The sequence below is a fragment of the Galeopterus variegatus genome, unplaced genomic scaffold (assembly GCF_000696425.1).
Source record: "Galeopterus variegatus unplaced genomic scaffold, G_variegatus-3.0.2 Scaffold455, whole genome shotgun sequence".
NCBI classification, from domain to species: domain Eukaryota; kingdom Metazoa; phylum Chordata; class Mammalia; order Dermoptera; family Cynocephalidae; genus Galeopterus; species Galeopterus variegatus.
The window spans coordinates 384764-409169 of NW_007726566.1; the positions used below are offsets into that span (position 1 = coordinate 384764).

The 24406-nt window shown below is 39.6% G+C and overlaps 1 protein-coding gene across 2 annotated transcripts in view; it reads left to right on the forward strand.

Annotated features, from left to right (window-relative positions):
• Positions 1-1416: 1416 nt before the first annotated feature.
• Positions 1417-24406, forward strand: part of ATF1 (activating transcription factor 1) — a 50463-nt gene continuing 27473 nt past the window's right edge. The window contains exons 1-2 of one of the 2 annotated variants that reach the window (XM_008568977.1): positions 1417-1694; positions 4812-4910. In XM_008568977.1, coding sequence (XP_008567199.1) covers positions 4818-4910 — 93 coding nt within the window. In that variant the 5' untranslated portion in view covers positions 1417-1694; positions 4812-4817. The remainder of the gene's footprint in view (positions 1695-4811; positions 4911-24406) is intronic. The other variant, XM_008568976.1, reaches the window with a different exon arrangement.

Here is a 24406-nt window from a genome sequence, read left to right on the forward strand (position 1 = left end):
AAGCTGATGTCAGAAGCTCTTCCCCATCCTTAACTTTATAGGACATTTTACTTTCTTAGGACACGACATTCTGATTGTTTCAGTAATGCTGGGACATAGACTTAGTATTATAATTTCCTTAATTGTGATACAGAGATGACAAGCTAAGAGAGGCTGGGTAATTTGCCTAATAACAAACCTCCTAGTGCTAGCTAACTAAGCAAAATAAGAGCAGTCACCTGTTCTAGCTTTTAATACATCCTCAACAATGTTTACTGGATGAATGACAATGCCTAAACGTTAATGAGGTCTTAAGAGTATCACGCAGAGTAACTCTTTAGTTTGAAATCACATAACCTGGCCCAGAAAGAAAAACAGAAAGGCTCTCCCCACTAAATCAGTGTCCTACGTTAGAGATCTCAAACCAGTAAAATTTCAGAAACTCGTCGGAAGTTTTTATTGTCAAGAGCATACTAAAAAGTTTATCATGTCATTTACTAACACTATAGAGCCATAAAAGAACACTTTGCAATGGAATGGCCAATAAAAAAAAAAAAAGGAAAAGGAAAATCGGAAGAAAGCATTGTTCCTTTTCCACAAAGGTAGACATACATTGAACAGCATTTTTAGGCTGGCCACTTAGCTCAGTTGGTTCCAGTGTGGTGTTATAACACCAAAGTCAAGGGTTCGGATCCGCAGTACACACGTACACACACGCACACTTTAAAGTTTTTGTAATGTATTAAAATGACAGCATAACTGTCATGACATAACGACAGTGCACTGTCTTCTTCTTTTTGTTGTTTTTTTACAGCTGGCAGTAAGAGGATCCGAATCCTTGACCTTGGTGCTACCTCTTTCCTAAGTAGTTTGCAAGTTGGGGGAAACCTGTTCTCCAGGGTGCCACACGTAGTGGAGCTCTAACACCCTACTGGCACATTGTTGTTTTGTTTTTAAATCAATCTTTGTAGAAATTCTTTCTTACGGGTTAAAGGATACAACCCAACGCTATTTTATGGGATTAAAAATAACCTGAGTGAACTGAGAGGCCAAGGAAGACAAGTCTCCACGCCTCAAGTCACTTCCCGTTACAAGAAGCGGATAGGGTTGGCGTCGGTCAAGGCCAGGGACGACAGCTCTGGGCCTGATCACCAACCCCAAAACAAGTAGGAGCTTAGCTGAGAGCGACGCCCCACAACGAAAGGCCTCCTGAGAGCACCCAGCAGGTGAGGGCCTCCAGAAATAGACGTGCCGAGTAGAGATTCTGAAGCGAGAGGTACCCCAGGAAGCTTGCACCTCCAACTCTCGCCTGAGTAGCTCATTCGGAGGAACATCTAGCCATTCCGAGGAGAGCGTGTACAAGATGGCGGCGCATCACGTGAGTAACGCGATGACGTCGGACGGCGGCCCGCACGGCGGCCCCGCCCTAACTTAACCCCCCACACGCATTTACACTCAGTTTTGCCCCCCTCCCCACCCCCGCCCCCGGCCTGGTGTAGACCATGCCGCCACTAGCGGTCGTGACTGACGAGGAAACGGTAGCCTAGGACAGTTGGCTGTTAAGTGACACTGATTCTCCCCGCCCCGACTGAGCCGAGATAGAGGCACGTCCCCCGCCGCGTGAGGGGGTGGGGAAGTGGGTAGTGAATTTGGATCCACCTGGGAGGGGGGAGTGGAAGTTCCCGCCCCAGACAGCAACGAGGCGGCAGCCACAGGTAAGTGGGGGGAGGGGTAGGACGTGCGCCCGTGGTCGGGAGAGGGTGCGGGGACGCGGCGCCCGCGGGGTAGCCGAGCCGGATCGCTCGCCGGGTGGGGGTCGCGCGCGGACCGCAGCGGTGGGGGAGGGGCGCGGGAGGCGCTCGGCAGAAGGGGGAGGGGCTGCCCGCTGTCCCCCGGCCATGCGCGCTTCCGGTCCTCGAGACTTCGCTCTCGCCTGTGCCCTTTCACTCGTTCGCCTCCTCCCTCCTCGCCTCCAAATAAAAATAAAACCGAAAACCTCCCGCCGCGGGGTGGCCTTAGCCTCCGAAACTGCCCCTCCGCGGTCGAAGGCGAGAGCTCTCCGTCGAAGGTCTCGAGATTGGGCTGTGAGCAGGGAGGAGGGCAGCGTGGCCTTGGCTTTGGCGCGACGTCCGCTGAGCGGGGCTGGGACTGGTTAACTCCGCGAGGGGTCCGCGGAGCGCACCGGGCGCCTTCGCGCCATGCCCCGGCCCGGGCTACCGTGGAGGGCAGAGTTAGCCCTACCCTCATGGTGCTTACAGTCTAGTGGGGAGACAAGCAGTACAATAATCAGACACACCAAACAGCGTTGGAAAGGTGTGACCGATGAGCGAGGAAAGTGTGGAACAGCACGCTTTCACCATGGCATGTTTTCATCTGGCTAGGGATGACAGCAGGTCGTTGTTTCCCTCTGGTCGGACAATCAAACCTGAGAAGCTTTATCTGTGGTTTCCTCCTCCATCATAAAACGAAGCTTGGTATTTCTCAGCTTCCATTACACCGTGGAGCGTGCAGCTTAATCGCTTTGAAATTATTGTAGATGTTAATATCTAGTTTCGTTCGCTTTTGAAGAACATCGGGCTAGGAACAGTCTTCGAGAGCCCTTAACGCTTCCGAGCCCATTACATCAGCGTAGATTGGCAGGCATCTTTGTCAAACTGGCCTCACCGGTGGTAAATTTGTATAGTATTTATGTTCGTAAAATGTATTTTATCCTGAGGATTTTGCTACCAACAGAAATATGCGTTCTATTAAGGTGCTATTTGTATAAACTTTATAATGTAGTTACCTCAATCAGAACCAGTACTGTTGTCCTAAAGTCGAATGTGTGTGTTCTTTAATACTTGTAATAATTCCATTAGCGTTATGTCTGATCTGTGATACAGTATATCTGTGCAGTACTACGGTATCACCAGTAGGTGGTAGTCCCTTCTAAAAAATTTTTTTTTCACGTCATCCCGTTCATTTTTATTTAATTTCCAAACTCTAATGTAGGGTGTGATATCTCTGCAAGCTTTCTTGTGCCTGAATTGCCCCGTTTCTAAAGCTGGGGTGAAGTAACTGTCTAAAGATATTTCTTTAGCCATTGTTCTAAGCGGGTAAACCCAAGTAAACACACTGATTTATTTAATAATAATAAATGTGCAAGGGTGGCTGGCCGGTTACCTCCGTTTGTCAGAGCGCCACCTTGTAACACCAAGGTCAAGGGTTCAGATCCCTGTACCAGCCACCAAAAAAAGGGTTCGAATCCCCTTACCGGCCACCAATCAATCAATTAATAGACAAGGTATTAGTGCTATACTAGGAATACTAGGAATAGGATGTGGTCTTTGAGTCCCTAGAGCTTACTTCCGGTGGGGAGCCAAAAAAAAAAAAAAAAAAAAAAAGGCCATTACAATACCGTGATAAGTGCTAAGAGAAAGGGGAGCATTTGTTAGGGGTATACAGCCATGTTTTCTAAACCAGTCAAGGGAGTCATGTAAGTTTGCCTGGAAGAATAACTCAGAGGAAAATAGGCCACAAGAAGAGGCAGGGGAATAATGTTTCAGGAAAAGAGAATAGAATATATGAAAGCCTAAACTGATAGAAAGCAAGGCACATTTGCGGATCCGAAAGAGATTCACTGTGACTAATAGAAACAATTTTGAGGGGAAATAATGGGTTAAATTGTGGAAATGTTGAGTGGAGACTCCCTGCTCTCAGGCTTACAATAGTTCAGCATCCTCTATAGGTGAGGAAACTGAGATTCTCTTCATTCATCTGTTGAGAATACTATACAGTACTGTATTTGTTAGGATTTACTGCATGAGAGTCTCTGCTGGACATTGAGCATGCACTAACATGATACAGGCCTGTCCTTAGGGGACCTAAAACTGGGGGAAACACATGCCAATAAGCACAGTTCAACGTTCAATGATAAGGAACCTCATTAGAAATATGTGTAAGGCACAGTGAAAGCATTAAGAAAAGGAGCAGTCAGGACGTGAGGGTATTCTCGAAGAGGGTCAATATGGAATAAAAAACTAGGGATTTTGGATTAAAGCATTTCTGGCTTCAGGTCTTGCATTCACATCTTATTGTGAGCTCCACAGTTAATGACAATTTCTTTGAAGCTCAATTTACACATCTCTACATTAGGGAATTCAGAAGATGAATGCCTAGCATATAATGTTTCTTTCTTTGCACGTTTTCTTAAAAGTGCTGTGCCTCTCCTTACAGTCTGTGTGTCAGCAAAATCACAGCCTGCTGCAGTTTCTCAGTTCCCCAAATTTATTCCCATTGATGGCATTTTTGAAGCTGTGTTTCACTGCCCCCTTGTGATTCTGCCCAGCTTGGGGTTGTCTCATGTTAAGCTTACAGCTGCTGCCTGGGGCTTACTATATTTTAACAGAAAATGCCTTTGTACACAAAATTTATTGTGTTAAACAAGTTTATAATGGATTGTTCATCTTAACCTCCATTTTAGGAATAATAGCTTAAAGTCATCAACAAAACTATATGTGTAATTAGAAACTGTTCCCTAGACTACAGAAAGGAATGCTTGTGTCCATGGAAAGGAAGACTGTCATACTTCTTGAGTGGGATTAACATTTGAAAATTTAGTTACAATAATTTATATACATATGTGCCACTTATTAAATTTAAACATGTTCTTTTTGGTCAAAATTCAAAAAACTTAAAAGAATATGCAAGGAAAATCCCTTCTATTTCTATAGCATATGTACCAGTTCTCTTCCATGGAGGCAACCAAATGATCAATGTTTACATGACTGTATAGTATACTCTAAATATTCTATAGCACTTTTTATTTTAACTTTTTTTTTTCCTCCTTATAGTTGATTATGGAAGATTCTCACAAGTGTAACACTTCAGAGACAGCACCTCAACCTGGTTCAACAGTTCAGGGAACTCATATTTCTCATATTGCTCAACAGGTAAGACAGGGACCATCCAAAATATTGAGCTAGTTAGCAACATTTTGTATGCAGATTAATCTGTTATTTTAGATCTCTTACTACAAATATTCAAAAAAAGGACCAAGCAAAAAAGACTGTGTAAAATGTTGAAAAATAAAAAAGGTAGAGGGCTGGCCAGTTAGCTCAGTTGGTTAGTGTGTGGTGCTGATAACACCAAGGTCCAGGGTTCAATCCCTGTACTTGCCAGAAGCCAAAAGTAAATAAATAAATAAGTAAGGTGTATTTATTTCAAATATCTTGTCAATACCATTCAGTTTTACAGATTTATCATGAATATATAGGAAATGTTTTTGCTGAACTTGGAAATAATGCATATTCATGAGATAATTTAACTAAATTGACAGACATATTGCAGAACTGATGATTTTTTTTGTAGTTCAAACTATGTAATCCATGCAACTGACAGTATTTGTTGCCAGTAATAAGATTTGAACTTTCAAGCAAAAATTAGAATTTTGGAAAACTTGTATTCACAATAATGAACTTGACAGCTTCCCCATACTTACAGACTTTCTAGTTACAAAATTGTCTACAAAATCATGCATGGGTATAAGATCCATGCAATGTGCAAGGTAGACAAGTGTATTTTAATGTTAACAGAATACACAAAGTTCAGATTGTACATAGCAAATAACCTTTAAGAAACTGCAACTTGTCAAGTTTTGCTGTTGTATCAAAGAATATCCACAATTACTGAAAAGACTTTTAAAACACTCTTCCCTTTTCTTTTCTTTTTTTCTGGGTAGCTGGCTGGTAAGGATCTGAACACTTGACCTTGGTGTTATCAACACCAGCTATAACCAAGTACTCCTTTTCTAAATACGTATCTGTGTGAGGTCAGATTTTCTTCATATACCTCAACAAAACAACCTGTGGCAACATATTTAATGTAGAATGAGATAAGATAATTCAGCTATTTCCTATTATACCAGACATTAAAGAGAATTGCAGAAATGTAAAACAATGCCATTTCTCTCACTGATATTTTTGGGGAAAATATAGCTGTATTAATGGAAATATATTGCTTATGTTAATGTATAATGAGGGCTGGCTGGTTAGATCAGTTGTTTTAAGTGTAGTGCTGATAACACCAAGGTCCAGGATTTGATCCCTGTACCAGCCAGCAGCCAAAATAAAAAGCAACAACAAATACATGTAGTGAATTTGTGATTGTTATTTTTAAATGAACTGTTCAATATTTTTAAAATTTTTGTTTTAATTTTAAATGAAAGTATCAATAGATATAACCCACATAAATAAAAGTTTTTTGAGGTCCTCAGTAATTTTTAAGAGTGTAAAAGGGCCCTGTGACCAAAAGTTGGAGAACCAGTAACCTAAAAGGTTAATCCTTCAAGCTTGATGCATCCTTCTTTTTATTTGGCTACATCTGTGAAGAACAGCATCTTCTTCAGATGGTACTAGAAGAACAAGGTAGAGTTCCTTTTGATATCTTTCTGTTAATAGAACCTTTTAAAGAAATGTTTTAGTTCATTTGGCTTACTTATATATTTCAGTTATTTCGATTAGATGTGAAAGTTTTTCTAGTTTCCTCAGAAGCATATTTACAGTAAGGAAGAATAATTTCTTCTTTTCGAGATGACATTTCTAGGTGGCAAATCATTTATAGTGATTTTTAAAAATAATGTTATTGATGACGTATCCAAATTCTATGGCTTGACTACTTAAAATTCTGCAAGGAAACAAAATCTAACACAAAAATTTAGTATAAGCTGGGGATATGGCAGTGAACAAAACTCTCAACTCATGGAACTTGCATTCTAACTTTGGGGAGACAAGGCAACAAAACAGGTATCAGGTGGTAATATGTTTTATGGGGACTAATAAAGTAGGGTAGGAGGTATAGGGAGTTGGTGGTGAGGACAGGGGACTTGCCCTTTTTATACAAGGTAGTCAGATAAGTCCTAGCTGAGGAAATACCTGTTCAATTGCGTGGACCAATGTAATTAGTCTATTTCTGTTGCTTAAAACAGAGTACCTGAAACTGAGTAATTTATAAAGAAATGAAATTTATTTCTTATGGTTTTGAAGGCTGGGGAGTCCAAGGTCCAGGGAATACATCTGGTGAGCGCCTTCTTCTGGGTGAAAACTCTCTACAGGGTTCCATGGCAACCAGGGTGTCACATGTGAGAATGGACTGAGGAAGAGAACTAACCTGCTCACTTGCTGTCCTTTTAAAGCCCACACCTATTACTCCATGAGAACCACACCTATTACTCCGTGAGCGGATTAATCCATTCACAAGGGCACAGTCCTCACAATCTAATTACCTCTTAAAGGTCCCACCTTTCAAGTAGTGTAAAAGGATTTCCCGCCCACTTAACACTATTACAATGGGGGTCAAATTCCAATACATGAACTTTTGGGGGATACATTTAACCCATAGCAACCAACAGTTACAAGATTCTGAAACTGATATGTGCTTCATGAGTTCAAGGAAAAGCAAGGTGAAAGAGATGAAAGAGGGAAGGATGAAAGAAGAGGCAGAGAGGGTTGAGGTGGGAGGGGAAATGACAGATAATGTAGGCCTCATAGGTGCTACTGTACGACTTCTGTGTTTCAATCTGGGTGAGATGGAGAAACTTCGGAGTGTTTTGAGTAAAAACGTTATCTGACATAGGAGGGTCACTTAGGCTGCTTTGTGCAGTGGAAGCAGGAAAACCAGTTAGGAGGCATTATAGTAATGTACATAAGAGAGGATAGTGGTTTGGACCAAGGTGGTCGCAGTGGTTGTGGTGAGATAGATTCTGGATATAGTCTAGAATTAGATTGTTAAGCCAATAGTGTTTGCTCTGGGATTGGATGTGGAATTATAAAGAAAGAAAAGAGTCAAAATTGATTCCACAGTTTTGGGCTTGAGTAAGTATAAGAATGGAATTGCTGTTTATTGAGATGGACAATATTTGAATATGTTTTTCTGTTCTTTTTGGGGGGATATCAGGAATTTGCTTTTTAGGCATGTTAAGTTTGTAATACTATTTCTATTAGTTTTCTGTGCTGCAAAACAAACTACCACAAACTTAGTGGCTTAAAACAACACATTTATTATCCCACAGTTTTGTTTGTTTGTTTGTTTTTAAAAATATGACCGGTAAAGGGATCTTAACCCTTGGCTTGTTGTTGTCAGCACCATGCTCAGCCAGTGCGCTAACCAGCCATCCCTATATAGGATCCGAACCCATGGCCTTGGTGTTATCAGCACCGCACTCTCCTGAATGATCCATGGGCCACCCTTATCTCACAGTTTTGGTGGGGTCAGGTATGTTTTAGCTGGCATCTCTGCTTCGAGGTGTCATAAGCTGCAATCAAGGTGTTGGCTAGGGCTTTTTTTCCCCTCCCTTAATTTAACTTAATATTTTGGATGTTCAAAATCTGCTTTTATTTTTGTTTTTTGGGTTTTTTTCTTTAGTTTTATAGCAGTTTTAGTTTTACAGAAAAATTGAGCAGAAAGTAAAGATGGTTCCCATGCCCTCCCCCCACCCACATATACAGTTTCTCCTATTACTGATGTGTTACATTAGTGTGGTACATCATTTGTTACAATTATGAATCAATATTGATACATTACTACCTTAATTTTATATTAGGGTTCCCTCTTTGTATTGTATACGTTTGTGGTTTTGCTTAGTGCATAATGTCATAATGTCATGTATTAACCAATACAGTATCATACAGAATAGCTTTGTTTTGTTTTGTTTTGCTTTTGGTGGTGGGCTGGTAAGGGATCCAAACCCTTGACCTTGTTATTATCACAAAATAGTTTTGCTGCCTTAAAAATGCTCTGTGCGCCACCTATTCTTCATTCCTCCCTCTCTCCTTCCCTCATCCCCTGAAACCCTGGCAACCATGGATTTTTTTTTTTTTTTTTTCCCATTACCTCAAACATTTATCATTTCTTTGTGTTGGAAACATTCAAAATCCTCTTCTGGCTAATTAAAACCATACAATAAATTGTTGTTAATTAAGGTCACCCTTAATTCATTGTTGTTAATTAAGGTCATGCTACAGAATACTAGATATTGTTCTTCTTATCTAGCTATACTTTTATATCCTTTAACCAACCTCTCACAACCTCCCTCCCACCTCTCCTTCCAGCCTCTGACAACTGCCATTCTACTCCTTTTCTTTGGAAAAATACCCAGTAGTAGGATTGCTGGATCAAATGGTAATGGTAGTTCTATTTGTAGTTTTCTGAGGAACCTCCATACTGTTTACCGTAATGGTTGTACTAATTTACATTTTGTCTTTCTCAAAGACAGCATTTGTTATTTTCTGTCTTTTTGGTAATAGCCATTCTAGATAGAGTGAGATGATATCTCATTGTGGTTTTGATTTGCACATCCCTGATGATTAGCAGTGTTGAGCAATTTTTCCATATACCTGTTGGCCATTTGTATGCCTTCTTTTGAGAAATGTCTATTCAGCTCATTTGCCACCCTCCCCCCTTTTTATTTTGTGGCAGTTGGCCAGTACAGGGATCAATCCCAGGACCTTGGTGTTATCAGCACCCTGCTCTAACTAACTGAGCTAACTGGCCAGCCCTTCCTTTACCCATATTTTTGATCAGATTGTTTTTCTTGCTATTGAGTTGTTTGAGTTCCTTGTATATTCTAGATATTAATCCCTTGTTGGATGTATAGTTTGCAAATATTTTTTCCCGTTCTGCAGGTTGTCTCTTCACTCTTGATTGTTTCCTTTGCTGTACAGAAGCTGTTTAGTTTGATATAATCCCATTTGTCTATTTTTGCTTTTGTTGCCTCTGCTTTTCAGGTCCTCCTTATAAAGTCTTTGCCCAGGCAATGTCCTGAAGTGTTTCCCCTATCTTCTAGTAGTTTTGTGGTTTTGGGTCTTACATTTAAACTTCACCCCATTTTGAGTTGATTTTTGTATGTGGTGAGAGATAGGAATCTAGTTTCATTCTTTTGCATATGGCTCTCCGTTTTTCCCTAGGGCTGGGTTCTTATCTGGAGGCTAGAAAAGAATCCACTTCTAAGCTCAGTAGTTGGCAGAATTCATTTCATTGTGGCTGTAGAACTGACTTCAGTTTTTTGTTGGCTGTTGGCTGGAGGCTGTCCTTGGCTCACAGAGGCCTCCTGTAATTCCCTGCCACATGGCCCTCTTCACAGCATGGCAGCCTGCTTCTTTAAGTCCAGCAGGAGAGTGAGAGTGAGTCTGCTAGCCACAGTCTTATATAATGTAACATAATCAAGGGAATGACATTCCTGTGTCATAAAACATAATCATGGGAGTGACATCCCATCATCTTTGCCTTATTCTATTGGTTAGAAATAAATCACACAAGCAGCTGGCTGGTTAGCTTAGTTGGTTAGAATGCAGCCTTATAACACCAAGGTAACGGTTTCTGATCCCCATACTGGCCAGCCACCAAAAAAAAGAAAGAAGCCACAATTATCACATTCCAGGGTAGAGGATTACACGAAGGGATAAACACCAGAAGATATAGATCACAGGGGCCACCTTAAAATCTGTCTGCCAGACCATCCAAGTAGATTTATGCAGTAGGCAGTTGGATATATATGAGTCTGGTGTCCAGACTAGAAATGTAAATTTAGGAGATGTGAACATACAAATGGCATTTAAAATCATGGAACGATTTCCAGCTTGGATGTAGAAAGCTGGGAAGAGTGTTGCTTCTACCCTAAAGCAAGAATAAGTTGTATAATCTACAAAATCATAACTTTTTTTGAACCCTTATAGGTGGAATGTGGGCATGACTCACCTACAGCAGGGAACAGAAAGAGGGCAGGGCTGTCATACTAGGTGCAAAGGAGAAGTCAGCTAAATTTTTAATGAGTTGCTAAAGTCCAAGCATAGGCTATCATGAGTATAGAACCCTTGGGAGCTGCAGACAGAAGGGGAGTTCCCACCTTTTTGAAAGCTTTTCTCCAAAGACCTCCAACAACTGCTGTTGAGAAAGATTGGGGGATGCAAGGGAGACCAGAAAAAGCCTCGGTAAGTGGTACAGGCCTGCCTGGACCCTTTTCTCCTGTTTTTAAGTGCTGTTAAGCCATTGGAGGAAAGGAAATAAACACTGTTTTCCATTGTATCTGGGAGAAGTGAAAAGCAAAATAATACCCACAAACGCTGAGGGAAGGGCAGGAAGCTGTCCTGGGCTCAGACATTAGAGTTTTTCTCCCACTGGGAGAAAGCCCCACCCCTTGGGACCTAAGGACTGGGCCAGGACAACAAAGAACCTCCCTGTTGCTGCTGTCAAGTCAAGCAACAGCAGTCGTACCCTCCAGGGAGGGACAAGAGTATAGAGAGAATCTCTTTGGGACAGATGGACAGAGGAAGCCTAAAGCTGAGGGTGGAGCAAGAACACTGAGAAAAACACTCTGGCAAACCAGCCCCCACTCTAAGCAGGTCACACTAGAGGAATTTGAAGCTGGTAGTGCACTAAAGGTAATCATAACAACAAAACCCAAACCCAGCTCAAGTCTTTCCTGAAAAGATTGAGTTAGCCCCAGACCCTTTCCTGCCCGCCACACTACCCCACCACCACACACAAACACACACACACAAATGGTCTTGTAGAAGAAGAGGTGTACCCATTCATTTCTAGGCATAAATACTATTTACTTCAGTCTCTACTGTCTTACACATCATGTCTATCTTTCAGGCAAAAATTATGAAACACATACCAAAAAAGAAAAAATACAGTCATGTGTTGCATAACATTTTGGTCAGTGTATTCAGTCACTATCTTTGGTCCGTATTTGGACCTCATTCATATACCATGGTGATTCCATAAGATTATAATGGTGCTCATGTGTTTTTTTGGTGACTGGCCAGAATGGGGATCCAAATCCTTGACCTTGGTGTCATAAATACCATGCTGTAACTAACTGTGCTAACTGGCCAGCCCTCAGAAGATTATAATGGAGCTGGAGGTTTGTTTCTGGAATTTTCCATTTAATATTTTTGGATTGCAATTGACTGTAGGTAACTGAAACTGAGGAAAGCAAAACCATCGATGAGGGGACTAGTATACATGAAAGTCAAGTGGAGATGCTAGAACTAGAAGTGATAACACAGATGAAGTGTGTATTTGGCCTTTTCAGTAGACTGAGGAAAGAATCAGTGAACCTAAGCTTGAAGATGAGTCAGTAGAAATTACCCAAATAGGAAACAGAATAGAGTATCCAAGAACCATGGGACAATATCTTTTTAACATAGGTGTAATCAAAGCCATGTGACTAGATGAGATTACTGAGGGGTGAGTATAGTAAGAGATGAAGTCAGTGGATCTGGGATTCTCTAACATTTGGAGTTTGAGGAGATTGAAGAGGGGTTGTCAATGAAGTAGGAGGAAAACCAAGAGAAATTGAAATCTTGGAAATCAAGAATGAGGTGTGATGGTGTACTGTGTAAATATGGCTGATAGGTCAAATAAGATGAAGAGCAAAGACAAACTATTATACAGGAGATCCTCATTATTCACAGATTCTGTATTTGTAAATTTGCCTAATTGATAAAATTTATTTGTAACCCCAAAATCAATACAGCATTTTTGCAGTCATTCATGGACATGCTCAGAGTGGTGAAAAATTTGAGTCACCGTGCACATCTGAGGTTGAAGCTTCTTGTTTCAGCTCTCATTCTGTAAACAATAGTCCATTTTGTGACCTAGGTAGTGACACATTTTTTGCAGTTTTGTGCTTTTTGTTGGTGATTTTGCAGTTTAAAGTGGCCCGCAAGCATAGTGCTGAAGTGCTGTCTTGTGTCTATAAGTGAAAGGCGGCTGTGATGTGCCTTATGGAGAAAACACATGGGTTAGATAAGTTTGATTCAGGCATGAGTTATAGTACTATTGATGGTGAGTTCATCACCATCATTAAATAAGGTATCTTTAAACAGAAACACATGAAACAAGGTTATATCCTGATCACTGAGGAAAGAGCATGGAAAGAGAACATGAATAGACAAACTCATTGACAACTTCTGAATGAAGAGACAACTCCTTCAAGGAGTTCTTCTCAAGAGAGCTGACAAATGAAGTTGCCAGAGGGAACTGCAGGGTGGGAGGAATTAACAGCCTGTTAGTATACCAAAGAGAATGGTGCAATAGAGGGAGAAAATTTGATGATACAGGAGAGAGAGAATAATCCTGGGATGATGTCCATCCATGAGGAAGGGAGGGAGATGAGAATTAGTCTACAAGTGGAGAAGTTAATTTTATATGAGCACAGGTACATAATTCATAATAAGAAAGAAGGCAAATACAGGTTAGGTAGGGAGATTGCAGATGAGATACTCTGAAAGTTTTCTTCTAACTTATTTGATTTTCAGTGAGATAAAATGCTTTGAGATGATAGAGTAAGGAGAAAGTATGGAATAATCTGCTAGGAGAGTAGGAGATGTTATTGGACTAGGGATATGTAGTAGGATTGCTGGAGAGTACTAATGGTCCACTTGAGTTACTGATCATGAGACCATTAAGTTCACGTGTGTGTTTTTCTCCAATGAGAGATAGGTACTTGTATGCAGGTTATAGGTGTAGATGAGTAGGTGAGTGGCCAGGTTGTCATTTAATTAAGGAACTACAGTGAAGCAAGAAAAAACAAGGACACTGAGGGTATATATGATACAGTGATTATAAGACTGGACCATGAAATTTAAGCTATATAAGGAAGGAAGTGGCGACTTGATAGGGTCAAGAGCAGGGAAAAGATAGGATCAATGGACTGTAGGTTCCTGTGGAGCCCAAGAATTGTTGAGAGTCCAAGTACAAGAGGTAGTGAGTCAGAAGTGGGTGGTGCTCAGAGAGAATACTTAAAGTTGAGATTATGGAAGGGTGCATTTATTGGTAATGATAGTGTTAAGGTCAGTGGTTCTCAACTGGGGTGGTACTACTTCCCCACTGAGATGTCTGGAAATTATGTGCATGTTGGTGGAGAGGGGTTGCCACTAGCATTTAATGGGCAGAGGCCAGAGAAGCTAAATGTCTTGCACTGAATAGGACATTCGTGCACATGGAAGAATTGTCCTGCCCAAAATGCCTATTGAGAAACCCTGTAGGATATGACATGGGGAATGGGTGGCTATGGAAGGTGGAAGACAAGGCTTTGGAGGGAAGGGAGGTCAAAAACAGAGGCCTGGACATGGAAGGATATTGGCTGTTGCATTTTGTAATTACCACAAATTATATCAGGAGTATATTGGAGAGAACAGAGTGGTCCAGGTTCGAAAGTCTTAAAGAAATAAGGAGACAGTTGCCACAAGGACAGTCTGCTGCTATGAGCCTCAAAGTTGGGGGAGTTTGGGAGGAGGACTTTGAAGGGATGGTGGTCAGGAAGCAGCAGTGAGGAGCAAAGGAAACACCCACTCTATCTGTAGGCTCATGAGGAGTGCAGCAGAGAGCTATAGTAGAAGCATGGTTTCCCAGAGGAGAGCCAAGTTGCAGTTATGGCAAGAAAGTGAAGGGGAGGTACTCAATACTTACTGAATTTCATTTAATTATAAAGTATATGTAAACTGAAAGGCATTCATCCATAGTGGAAATGACAGTGGATTTAGTTAGAAGACCTCGTTTGAATCCCGAATTTGTCACTTATTGACTCTGAAACATTGACTAAAGTCACTTAACTTCTTTAGACTTGATGTTCATCATCTGGAAATTAAGGGTGTTGGACTTGGTGATCTTTAAAGTCTTTTCCAGCTCATAACTTTCAGTAATTCTCATATTGTAGAGAAATTTGTATACTTTAGCTTTGAGAATAACAGAAAACAATAATGATAGTAGCAGCTAACATTTACTGAATTTCTACTATGTGCCAGGTGCATTTCTAAGGGTTTTATATGTTTGAATGCCTTTAAACATCATATCAACCTTCTGTGCTTCTCTGTAATACCCATTTAGAGGTCACACAACTAGTAAGTAGAGACATGATTTGCATCCCAGCAGTTTGACTTCTGTCAGTTTGGGTTTCCAGGAAACAGACTGTGAGATGGAGATTAGTATGCAGGCAGTTTATTAAGCAGTGTTTTGAGGATTACCACCAGTAGAAGGAAAGAAAAGAAAAGGAAACCAGGATTGGGCAGAGGGAGAAGTTGGACTGTGATTCAGACTGAGCAAAGGCCTCAGCTGACTCCACACGGAACTCTGAAGCAAAGATAGCTCTTCAGAATTGGGGAAAGGAGTTGGCCAGGGCTTCATATCCCTGTATGCAATAGTCATTGGATCCTGACTTCCCCAGGAAGGGATGTGTATGACCTTGGGCAAGGTGACTCTCATCAACCAAGGCAGTTATGAAGGCTGGTAACTGAATACTCCCTGCTAACAGCTGTCCTCCAGTAGCTGAGTTCTTTACTAGTGAAAGGGGATCTGGGAATTGCATCATAATGTCCACTGCAACTCCACAGTCTGTCCAAATCACCACAGCTCCAAATCTCCACATCTCCACAGTACTTTGTTGCCTCCTGGCAGAGGATGAGGATAAATGGAAGATGAGGATAAATGAGGATAGTTGAAGAAATTATAAATAGTTTTGGCTCAAAAACACTTATAACAGATTGATCATCCTTCCATTCATATTTTTGCAATAAGAACTTAACTCAAGGTTTGTCCACGGATAAGCTGAGAATATGGGTGTGTTTATCAATGCTTTTGGCAATCCTTTCCTATCTGGAGATACTCCCTCTGCTGTCCTGGGCATTCTTGGTTGTACGGTTGTTAAAGCACCATTTGTTGAAATGGGTGTACAGTTGTTAGAGCACCATTTGTTGAAATGTACGTACAATTGTTATATCATCATTTGTTGAAAAGTTGACCCCTTCCCCATTGAATTGCTTTTGCACGTTTCTCAGAAATCATTTAGGCATATTTATTTGTCTGTTTTTGAGTTCTCTATTGTATTCCCTTGATCTGTTTATGTCTATCTCTGTCAGTACCACACTGTCTCAATTACAGTAGCTATGTCATTGGGAAGAGTGATTCCTCCCATTTCAAAATTAATTCTTCTATTTCAAAATTGTTTTGGCATTTTACAGGATCTTTCCCTTTTCATGTAAGTTTTAGAATAAGCTTGTCTGTGTCTACAAACCTATAGATCAATTTGGGAGAATCAACATCTTTACTATTTTGTATCTTCCAATCCTTTAATACAGTGTCTCTAATTATTTAGATCTTTGATTTCTTTTCCAGAGCATTTGGTCACTTTTAAGATACAGATACTATACATGTTTTGTTAGATTTATACCTAAGTATTTGATTTTCTTTGGAGCAATTGTAAATAGTATTGCATATTTTCTTTGGAGAAATTGTAAATGATATTGTGTTGATTTTGGATTTCACTTGTTTATTGTTATGGTATAGAAATGCAATTAGGCTGGCTGGTTAGCTTGGTTAGAATGCGTTGTTATACCACCAAGGTCAAGGGTTCAGATCCCTGTACTGGCCAGCCCCCAAAAAAAAAAAAAAAAAAAAAAATGCAATTGATTTTTATGTGTTGAGCTTCATTTTGTACCCTGCGACATTGTTTAACTCACTTATTAGTTCTAGCAGAGATAGGTTGTTGTGTTGCTGTTTTAACATCCCTTGGGATATTTCTATGTAGACAACCAGGACATCTGCAAATAGAGATGGTTTTATTTCTTCTTTTCCAATCTGTATGCCTTTTCTTTTTCTTGCCTTAACAGCACTGGTGGAACTTCCAGAACTGTGTTGAGTATAGTGGTGAGAGTGGACGTCCTTGCTTTGTTCCTGTTCTTAGAGGAAAAGCATTCATTCTTTCACCATTAAGTCTGATGTTAGCTATAAGTTTTTCATAGATGTTCTTTGTGAGTTTGAGGAAGTTCACATCTATTCCTCGTTTCCTGAGAGTTTTTTTCATGAAATGTTAAATTTGTCAAATGCTTTTTCTTCATCCATTGGTATGATAATATGATTTTTTTCTTCTTTGGCCTGTTGATATAGTGGATTACATTGATTTTCAAATGTCTTGCATACCTGGAATAAACTGTACTTGTTCATGGCATTTTCTTTTTATATGTTGCTGGATTCAGTTTGCTAATGTTTTATTGAGGATTTTTGCATTTAAATTCATGAGAACTTATTGGTGTCTGGTTTTGTTGGTTTTTTATTACTGTCTTTGGCCTCATAAAATGAGTTGGAAAGTATTTCCTCTTTTCTGGAAGAGACTATATAAAATTGGTATTCTTTAAATATATGATAAAACTCTTCACTGAAATCTTCTGAGCCTGGAAATTTCTTTTCTGGGAGGGACTATTCAGCCTGTTTCATCTTAGCTGAGTTTTGGTTGTGGTTTTCAAGAAATTGGTTCATTTCTTCTAAGTTGTCAGATTTGTGTAAAGTAGTATTCCCTTGTTATCCATTTAATAGCTACAAGATGTGTAATGATATCCCGTTTCTTTACTGATATTGGTGATTTGTGCCTTATCTCTCTTTTTGTTTTTGTCAGTCTTGCCAGTTATTTATAGATTTTATTAACATTCCTCCCCAGGAATCTGCTTTCTATTTCACTGGTCTTTTTGTTTTCGTGTTTTCAATTTATTAATTTCTGCTCTTTATTATTCCCTTCCTTCTGCTTGCTTTGGGTATATTTTGCTCTTCTTTTTCTAGTTTCTTGAGGTAAGAAGGAAGATTATTGATTTGAGATCTTTCCTCTTTGTTACTAAAAGAATTTAGTGCTATAAATTTCCTTCCCAGATGTTTTAGATGCTTCCCATAAAGTTTGATATGTTATATTTTCATTTTAATTCAGTTCTATGTACATTCTAAATTTCTTTTGAGACTTCCTCTTTAAATGATGGATTATTTAGGAGTGTGTTAATTGATTTCTGTATGTTTGAAGAGGTTTCTTTTGTCTTTCTATTGATTTCTAGTTTGTATTCTATTATAGTCAGAAAATATACTCTGAATGATTACACTTAAGTTTGTTAAGTTTTATTATCCAGCATATGGTATTACAGTGAATGTTCCACATGTGCTTGAAAGGATCATTTTCATTTTGAAAGCACATTAAGAGTTATGAACAATTTGATTTTCTTATCATCTATCCATTTATCTTACACACAGTGTAAAATGAGATATTTTATAAAATGGCTTTTAGCTAGGGAAAATATTTATAAGGAATTATTTAATTTCTTCAGTGGGATGTCAGAGTAGATGTGGTTTACAAATTTCATGCTATAATAAAATTTCACCTGTAGTAGACATTTTAGGATAATTTAAATGTCATCATATTATAATAACTTTGTAGCATTATAATACTCTGCACATGGCCCACAAAGCTCAAAAACATAAAGTAATATGACTGAACTAATAGACCAAAAGGGTTCATAATATTTAAGGTTAACCAATGTTTATGGAGGAATTTAACATGAGAGGCCTCTTCTTGACAGTCTATTTTAAGTAGAGTGAATGTTCTAATCTACAATTGAAGTGTAGTAACAGCAAAATAATATTACAATGTGTTACTAAGATAAAGTTGGTGAGTTCATTAAAAATACCTAGATGTTGGAAACCCAAGAGGTCTTGAGTACATGGATATGTGAGTTTTCCCCAAAGGAAGTATGAATACACACAGTGGCATTCTGTTGATAAAAGAGAGTAGTTATAGGACTAATCAAGAACAACAATTGCACCTTACAAGAAAACTTAGTACATTTTATCACATACCACTATTCAGAGGAACCAGGACCAGTAAGTTTCTGCCCTTTAAGGTTAAGACCCCAGTTTTGCTGAATTCATTTAAAATGTTTAGTTTGTATCTCAAATTTTCATTTTTTAGTTTGTATCTCAAATATTCAGTGTATTTTTCTAAATAATTTTATAACTTTGGGTACTTGTTTTACTTGAGAAGTAATTTTTTTTTATTTTATTGAATATTGACAAATTATATTTGGGAAGCAATTTTGTGGTTCTTTTATATCTCTTCCTATGAGGTAATGGAATGTGTGATTCTGGTCACAAAATTAATAAATCAGGAACTAATTTGCAATACAATTGTGATCTCATAGAATCTATGGTAAATTTTAAAAAATGTTTAGTGTGCAGTTGAAAAGAATGGATATTCTACAATTGTTGGCTGCAGAGTTCTGTATATTAGGTCAGTTTTGTTGGCAATGTTTAAATTTTCCATATCTTCATTGCTTTTTGTCTGCTTGTTCTATGACTGAGAGAAATGTGTTAATCTTCTATATAATTGTGGACTTATTTCTTCTAGTGGTCTTTCAATTTATATTGTGTGATTGATTGTGTTATGAGGCTATGTTATTAAATGAATGCAGATTTTAAAACTGTATTTTTTTGGAGATTTGTCCCTTTTATTTGTCTTTAAATACTTTTTGCCCTAAAAACCTGACTGATAATAATATGGCTTTAATTTGTTTTTTTTTTTTTGTCTTTTTCCGTGTCCGGCAACGGATCGCAACCCTCAGTGTTGCCCCCGTACCGGACCGGGGACCGGCAACGGGATCGCAGCCCTCGGTACCGCTCCCGCGCCTCGCTCAGCCAGTGAGTGGGAACCGGTCTGCATGTGGGATCCGAACCCTCGGGCGGGAGCGCCGCTGTGCTTTCCAAGTGGCGCACTTATCCAGTGTGCCACCGGGCCGGCCCTTATTTTTGTATTTTTTGACCTACATGTTCCATGTGTCTTTTTCTCTCCTTTCTTGTTTTCTTTTGGATTATTTCTTCTCATTCCATCCCCAATCACTTGTTACCAATTTGGACTGTCCGTAAGCTCTATTTCTACTTTTTTAGTGATTATCCTAACTACAGCATGCCTACTTAGTAAAGTTTAAAGTTAATACCTTTACTCTCCTCCCAGATGATACAGGGACTTTAGAACATTTATCTGCATTTGCCTGAGTTCTAATTGTTACTATTGTTATTATCATTAGGACTTTATCTTTTCTATTTCTCTCTTTTTTTTGGGGGGGGGGTGCTGGCTGGGATGGGGATCCAACCCTGGACTTTGGTGTTATCAGCATCACGCTGTAACCAGCTGAGCTAACAGGCCAGCCCCTCTCTTTTCTTTTTAATCCCACAAAACATCATAAATTTATTCAGTGTTATTTATTTTTTTCCATATATTTACCACTTTCTTTGCTCTTCATTCCTTCTTACATGTCTAAGCTTCCATTTGAGATCACTTTTCTTTTATTTGAAGTACATGCTTTAGAAAAACCTCAGCACTACAGATGTTTGGGGCCTGATAATTCTTTGTTGTGAAGGACTGTGCACTGTGCGATGTTTAACAGCACCCTTGACCTCTACCCACTAGATGGCAGGAGCAATCCCCAGTTGTGACAGCCCAAACTGTTCCCTAATTTTGCTGAATGTCTATGGGGAACAAAACCACCTCCAGTTGAGAACCACTGCTTTAGAATTTCCTTTGATGTAGGTCTGCTGACAGTATTCACTTCACTATTTTTGCTTGAAAACACCCATTTCATCTTCATTCTCAAAAAGTATTTTCACTGGGCATAGAATTCTAGCTTTTGGTTGTTTTTTTTAAAGCACATTGAAAATATAATTCTGCTGCCTGTTGTCTTTTATTCTTGCCGTTGAGAAGTCAATGGATTATTGCTGTTTTAATCTTTTTCCCTTTAGCTGCTTTTAGTCTTCTCTTTGTCTTTAGCTGTTTTGTAGCTTCTATTTATTATGTTGTTTTAATGTGTGAAACTCTTTCTATTTATTCCACGTGGGAGTCACTAGTCCTCTTGAATCTATGGGTTGGTATCTGTCATCATTAGTTCTATAACATTTTTAGCCATCATCTCTTCACATTTTGCCTCCAACATACTTTGTCCCTTTCACTATATACTACATGTCTCTTAATCCTTCTATATTTTTTGTTTGTCTTTCTGTGCTGCAGTTCCAGTAATTTCTTCTTACCTGTTTTTCAGCTCACTAATTCTTGCTTTAGTTTTGTCTAATCTGCTGGTATATCTGAACAATCATTTTTTAAAAATTTTTTTTATTTTAGTGAAATATTTTATTTGCCCCAACATATCCAAAATAGTATCATTTCAATGTGTAATCTTTGTGTTAAATGGCCGATAAGATGTTTTACATTCTCTCATTTGTACCAAGATGCAAAGCACATCTTGGCTCGGACTGGCCTATTTCCAGGGCCCGGTGCCCACTGGAAGGAAGTGGCTCCCACCCCGGGCAGCGCAGGTCCCGGTGCTGGTTCTCTGGGTGACTCCAGGTACCCCCAGCCCCGTCCTGTCCCCCACCCCAGTCCAGGAACCTTTTCTGGTCTGAGGCTGGGAAGTTTTCTCCCACTCCTTGCTGTGCCCTCAAATCTATGGCCTGTGCACATCACCTCCTCTTCTAACAAAGGCTTGAAGGTTTTGAAACTACGAAGTCAACCTATATCCTCTACCCTCTGCTTTCTTTTTTTTTTTGAACAATCATTTTTAAAATTTCAAGTATTATATCTTTACTCTAGAAAATCTGTTTGGTTCTTTTTCAAATCTACAGTTTTCTGTTTCCTGAAGATATTTTCAAGCTTGTCTTGAAACACAATCTACTGTTTTTTTCTTTATGAGTAGTAAGCATAATTTTTTATAATCTGTGTCTGATAATGTCAGTATCTAAAATCATTTGGGTGTGATTTTGCTGTCTATTTTTGCTTCTTACTCATGGTAACTTGTGTAATTGTATTTTTCATTCTTTACTGCCTATTAACTGCGAAAAATTATTCATGGGAATTCTTTGTGGCCAAAATGAAAGTACCTTTTTCCAGAAAGAATTTAACTATTGCCAGAAAATAGTGCCTGGGGAACCACTTTCAGGTTTGAGGTTTTTTTTTTTTTTTTTTTTGTCTTTTGGTTCCGTGTCCGGCAACGGATCGCAACCCTCAGTGTTGCCCCCGTACCGGACCAGGGACCGGCAACGGGATTGCAAACCTCGGTGTTGCTCCCGTGCCTCGCTCAGCCAGTGAGCGGGAGCCGGTCTGTATGTGGGATCCGAACCCTCGGGCGGCAGCGCCGCCGCGCCTCCTAAGCGGCGCACTATCCAGTGCGCCACTGGGCCGGCCCAGGTTTGAGGTTTTTTGATATTAATTTGGGCTTCCAATTTAACCAGAGCACATCCAGAAAAATCCCTTTCTTTTCAACCCTTCTATCATCTCCTAAGAGGGGTTCTGAGGTTACCCATAGTGTACTAGCAGGTTCCACAGCTCTAAAGATCAACAACCGTGCCGTTCATTATGGTAGCCACTAGCCACAAGTGGGTATTTCAGTTTTAATTTAAACTAATTAAATAAAAGTAAAAACTAGTCCCTCAGTCACACTAGCCACATTTCAGGTGCATGATATTCACATGTGAATATCACTGTTCACCCACATGTGAATAGTGACTACCATATCAGATAGAACAGATACAGAACATTTCCACCATAGCAGAAAGTTCTATTAATGCAGAAAAGTAGTAGGTGTAGGCAATCATGTGTGTTTCAACTCAGGTTAAAATTGCTGGACCAGCTCTTTCTTTGCCCCTTTTGAGAGGTCTCTCAGGATTTAGATTATCAGGTTTGAGAGTGGAGAGTAGGAAGACTACAGGCTTTCAGACTCTGAGTATTGAGCATTTTGTGAGATGAGAAGAATGGTGTTAATGGGGGTGGGGGGGACTACTACTAGCTAAAACAATCTAGTGCCTCTTTTCCCCTTCTACCTGCCAGACACACAGTCTGTACTACATCACATGGAAACCCTTGAGGAATGATGCATTTTAACCTTTTAGAAATGTCAATTAATCCTATTATAAGCTCTCCCCATTAGTTGAGTAGCTTCAGTTGGAGACTGAAAGGTAATGGGACCTTTCACTAATTTTCTTCAAGTGTAATGGTAACTCTAGAGCTGGACTCTTAAAATTTGTGAGTTCTCTCTGTTCTGTTTTGCAGGGAACAGGGAGGTGCTGGCTAGTATATGGAACTGAATCTTTATTTTGGTGTTATAAGGCCATGCTCTAATCAACTTAGCTACCAGCTTCTCTGTTTATTCTTCTTTCAATTTATATATCCTTGTATTGGGGTACTGTCAAAGAGAAACAGCTGGACATTTATTAAAAGCAGAAAGACAGATTTTATTCAGACTACTGCAGTACATGAGAGAGACTCAGCATAAACTGAGTTCAATTCCATTGAAACAAAAAGTGGGAAGCTTTTTAAACACTGGGGAGTGCTAAAGGAAAAGTACTGAAGATGTTAGCATTGGCTGGGGAGGTTTGTCAATGTGATTAACCATCTGTGTTTGCTAACTGTCACTTATCAAAGTTAGGCTCCTACTCTCCCACAGAGACTAGGAGATAGGGACTCTGTCCTTTTTGATAATTATATTTCAAAGAGATGGCTCCCAGATCCTTGAGAAAGATGTTTCTGGGTTGTAGAAGATTACATATCAGGGGGCAGAGAAAGAATTTGCAACTGGAGTTTTCTAAAGTAAATGCTCTGAGAAAAGTGAAGACAGGGGCCTGTAGTAAGGTTTTGCTGGAACAACTCATAAATTCTTTCGGCCGCATTGAGCTTTCTCAGGCAGGCACTTTAAGGGGGTTGGGATCATCTTACAAACATGGTCTTGAGCTGATAGCAGCCATGTTAGAGTTTGGTCAAGCCTCTTAGTATGGGAGGTGCAGGGGGGATTGGATGGAGTCATTCATGCTGAGAGTTTGCAATTCTCAGTACCTGGATAAAATTTTGTATACAGAATTTCATAACCCTGGGCATTTTGGGGGAGGATGAGAGTGGAGTTTAATCTAATCTTGGGAAGAGGAAAAGAACCTTCAATGAAAGGAAATAAGGCAGTGTTCTTAGGGTCTGATGCCAAGTAAGAAGAGGGGAGCAAGTCATGAAGGTGACTTTCAGGGCCTGAGAAACAACCTCGGATTTTATTTAATGATTTAAGTCCAAGAGGAATAAATAGTATGAACCAGAGTAGTCTTGAGGAAGGCAAGATCTCTGATAACTGAAAATATGTGAGAAAGCTTCCTGGAAGAGATAGGACCTTAGGTGAGCCTTGAAGGATGATGGGTGGCTTTTTCTTGGTTTAGCATTTTATCATGGTATTTCCATGAAACCTAATCTGATTTCCACAGAATAAATTATAGTTTTATGATTTAGTTGTTTATTTGAAATATTTGATTTTTCTTTGAAGATATCACCCCAAGTTGGTATTTCTCTCACTTTTTTTTTTTTTTTTTTAAAGATGACCGGTAAGGGGATCTTAACCCTTGACTTGGTGTTGTCAGCACCACGCTCTCCCAGTGAGCGAACCGGCCATCCCTATATGGGATCCGAACCCGTGGCCTTGGTGTTATCAGCACCGCACTCTACCGAGTGAGCCACGGTCCGGCCCTCTCTCACTTTTTTGATTCCTTATTTATTGGTTGCTTTTCAACCAAATCTCTTTAGAATAACTTTTTTTTTTTTTTTTTTTTTTTTTTTTTT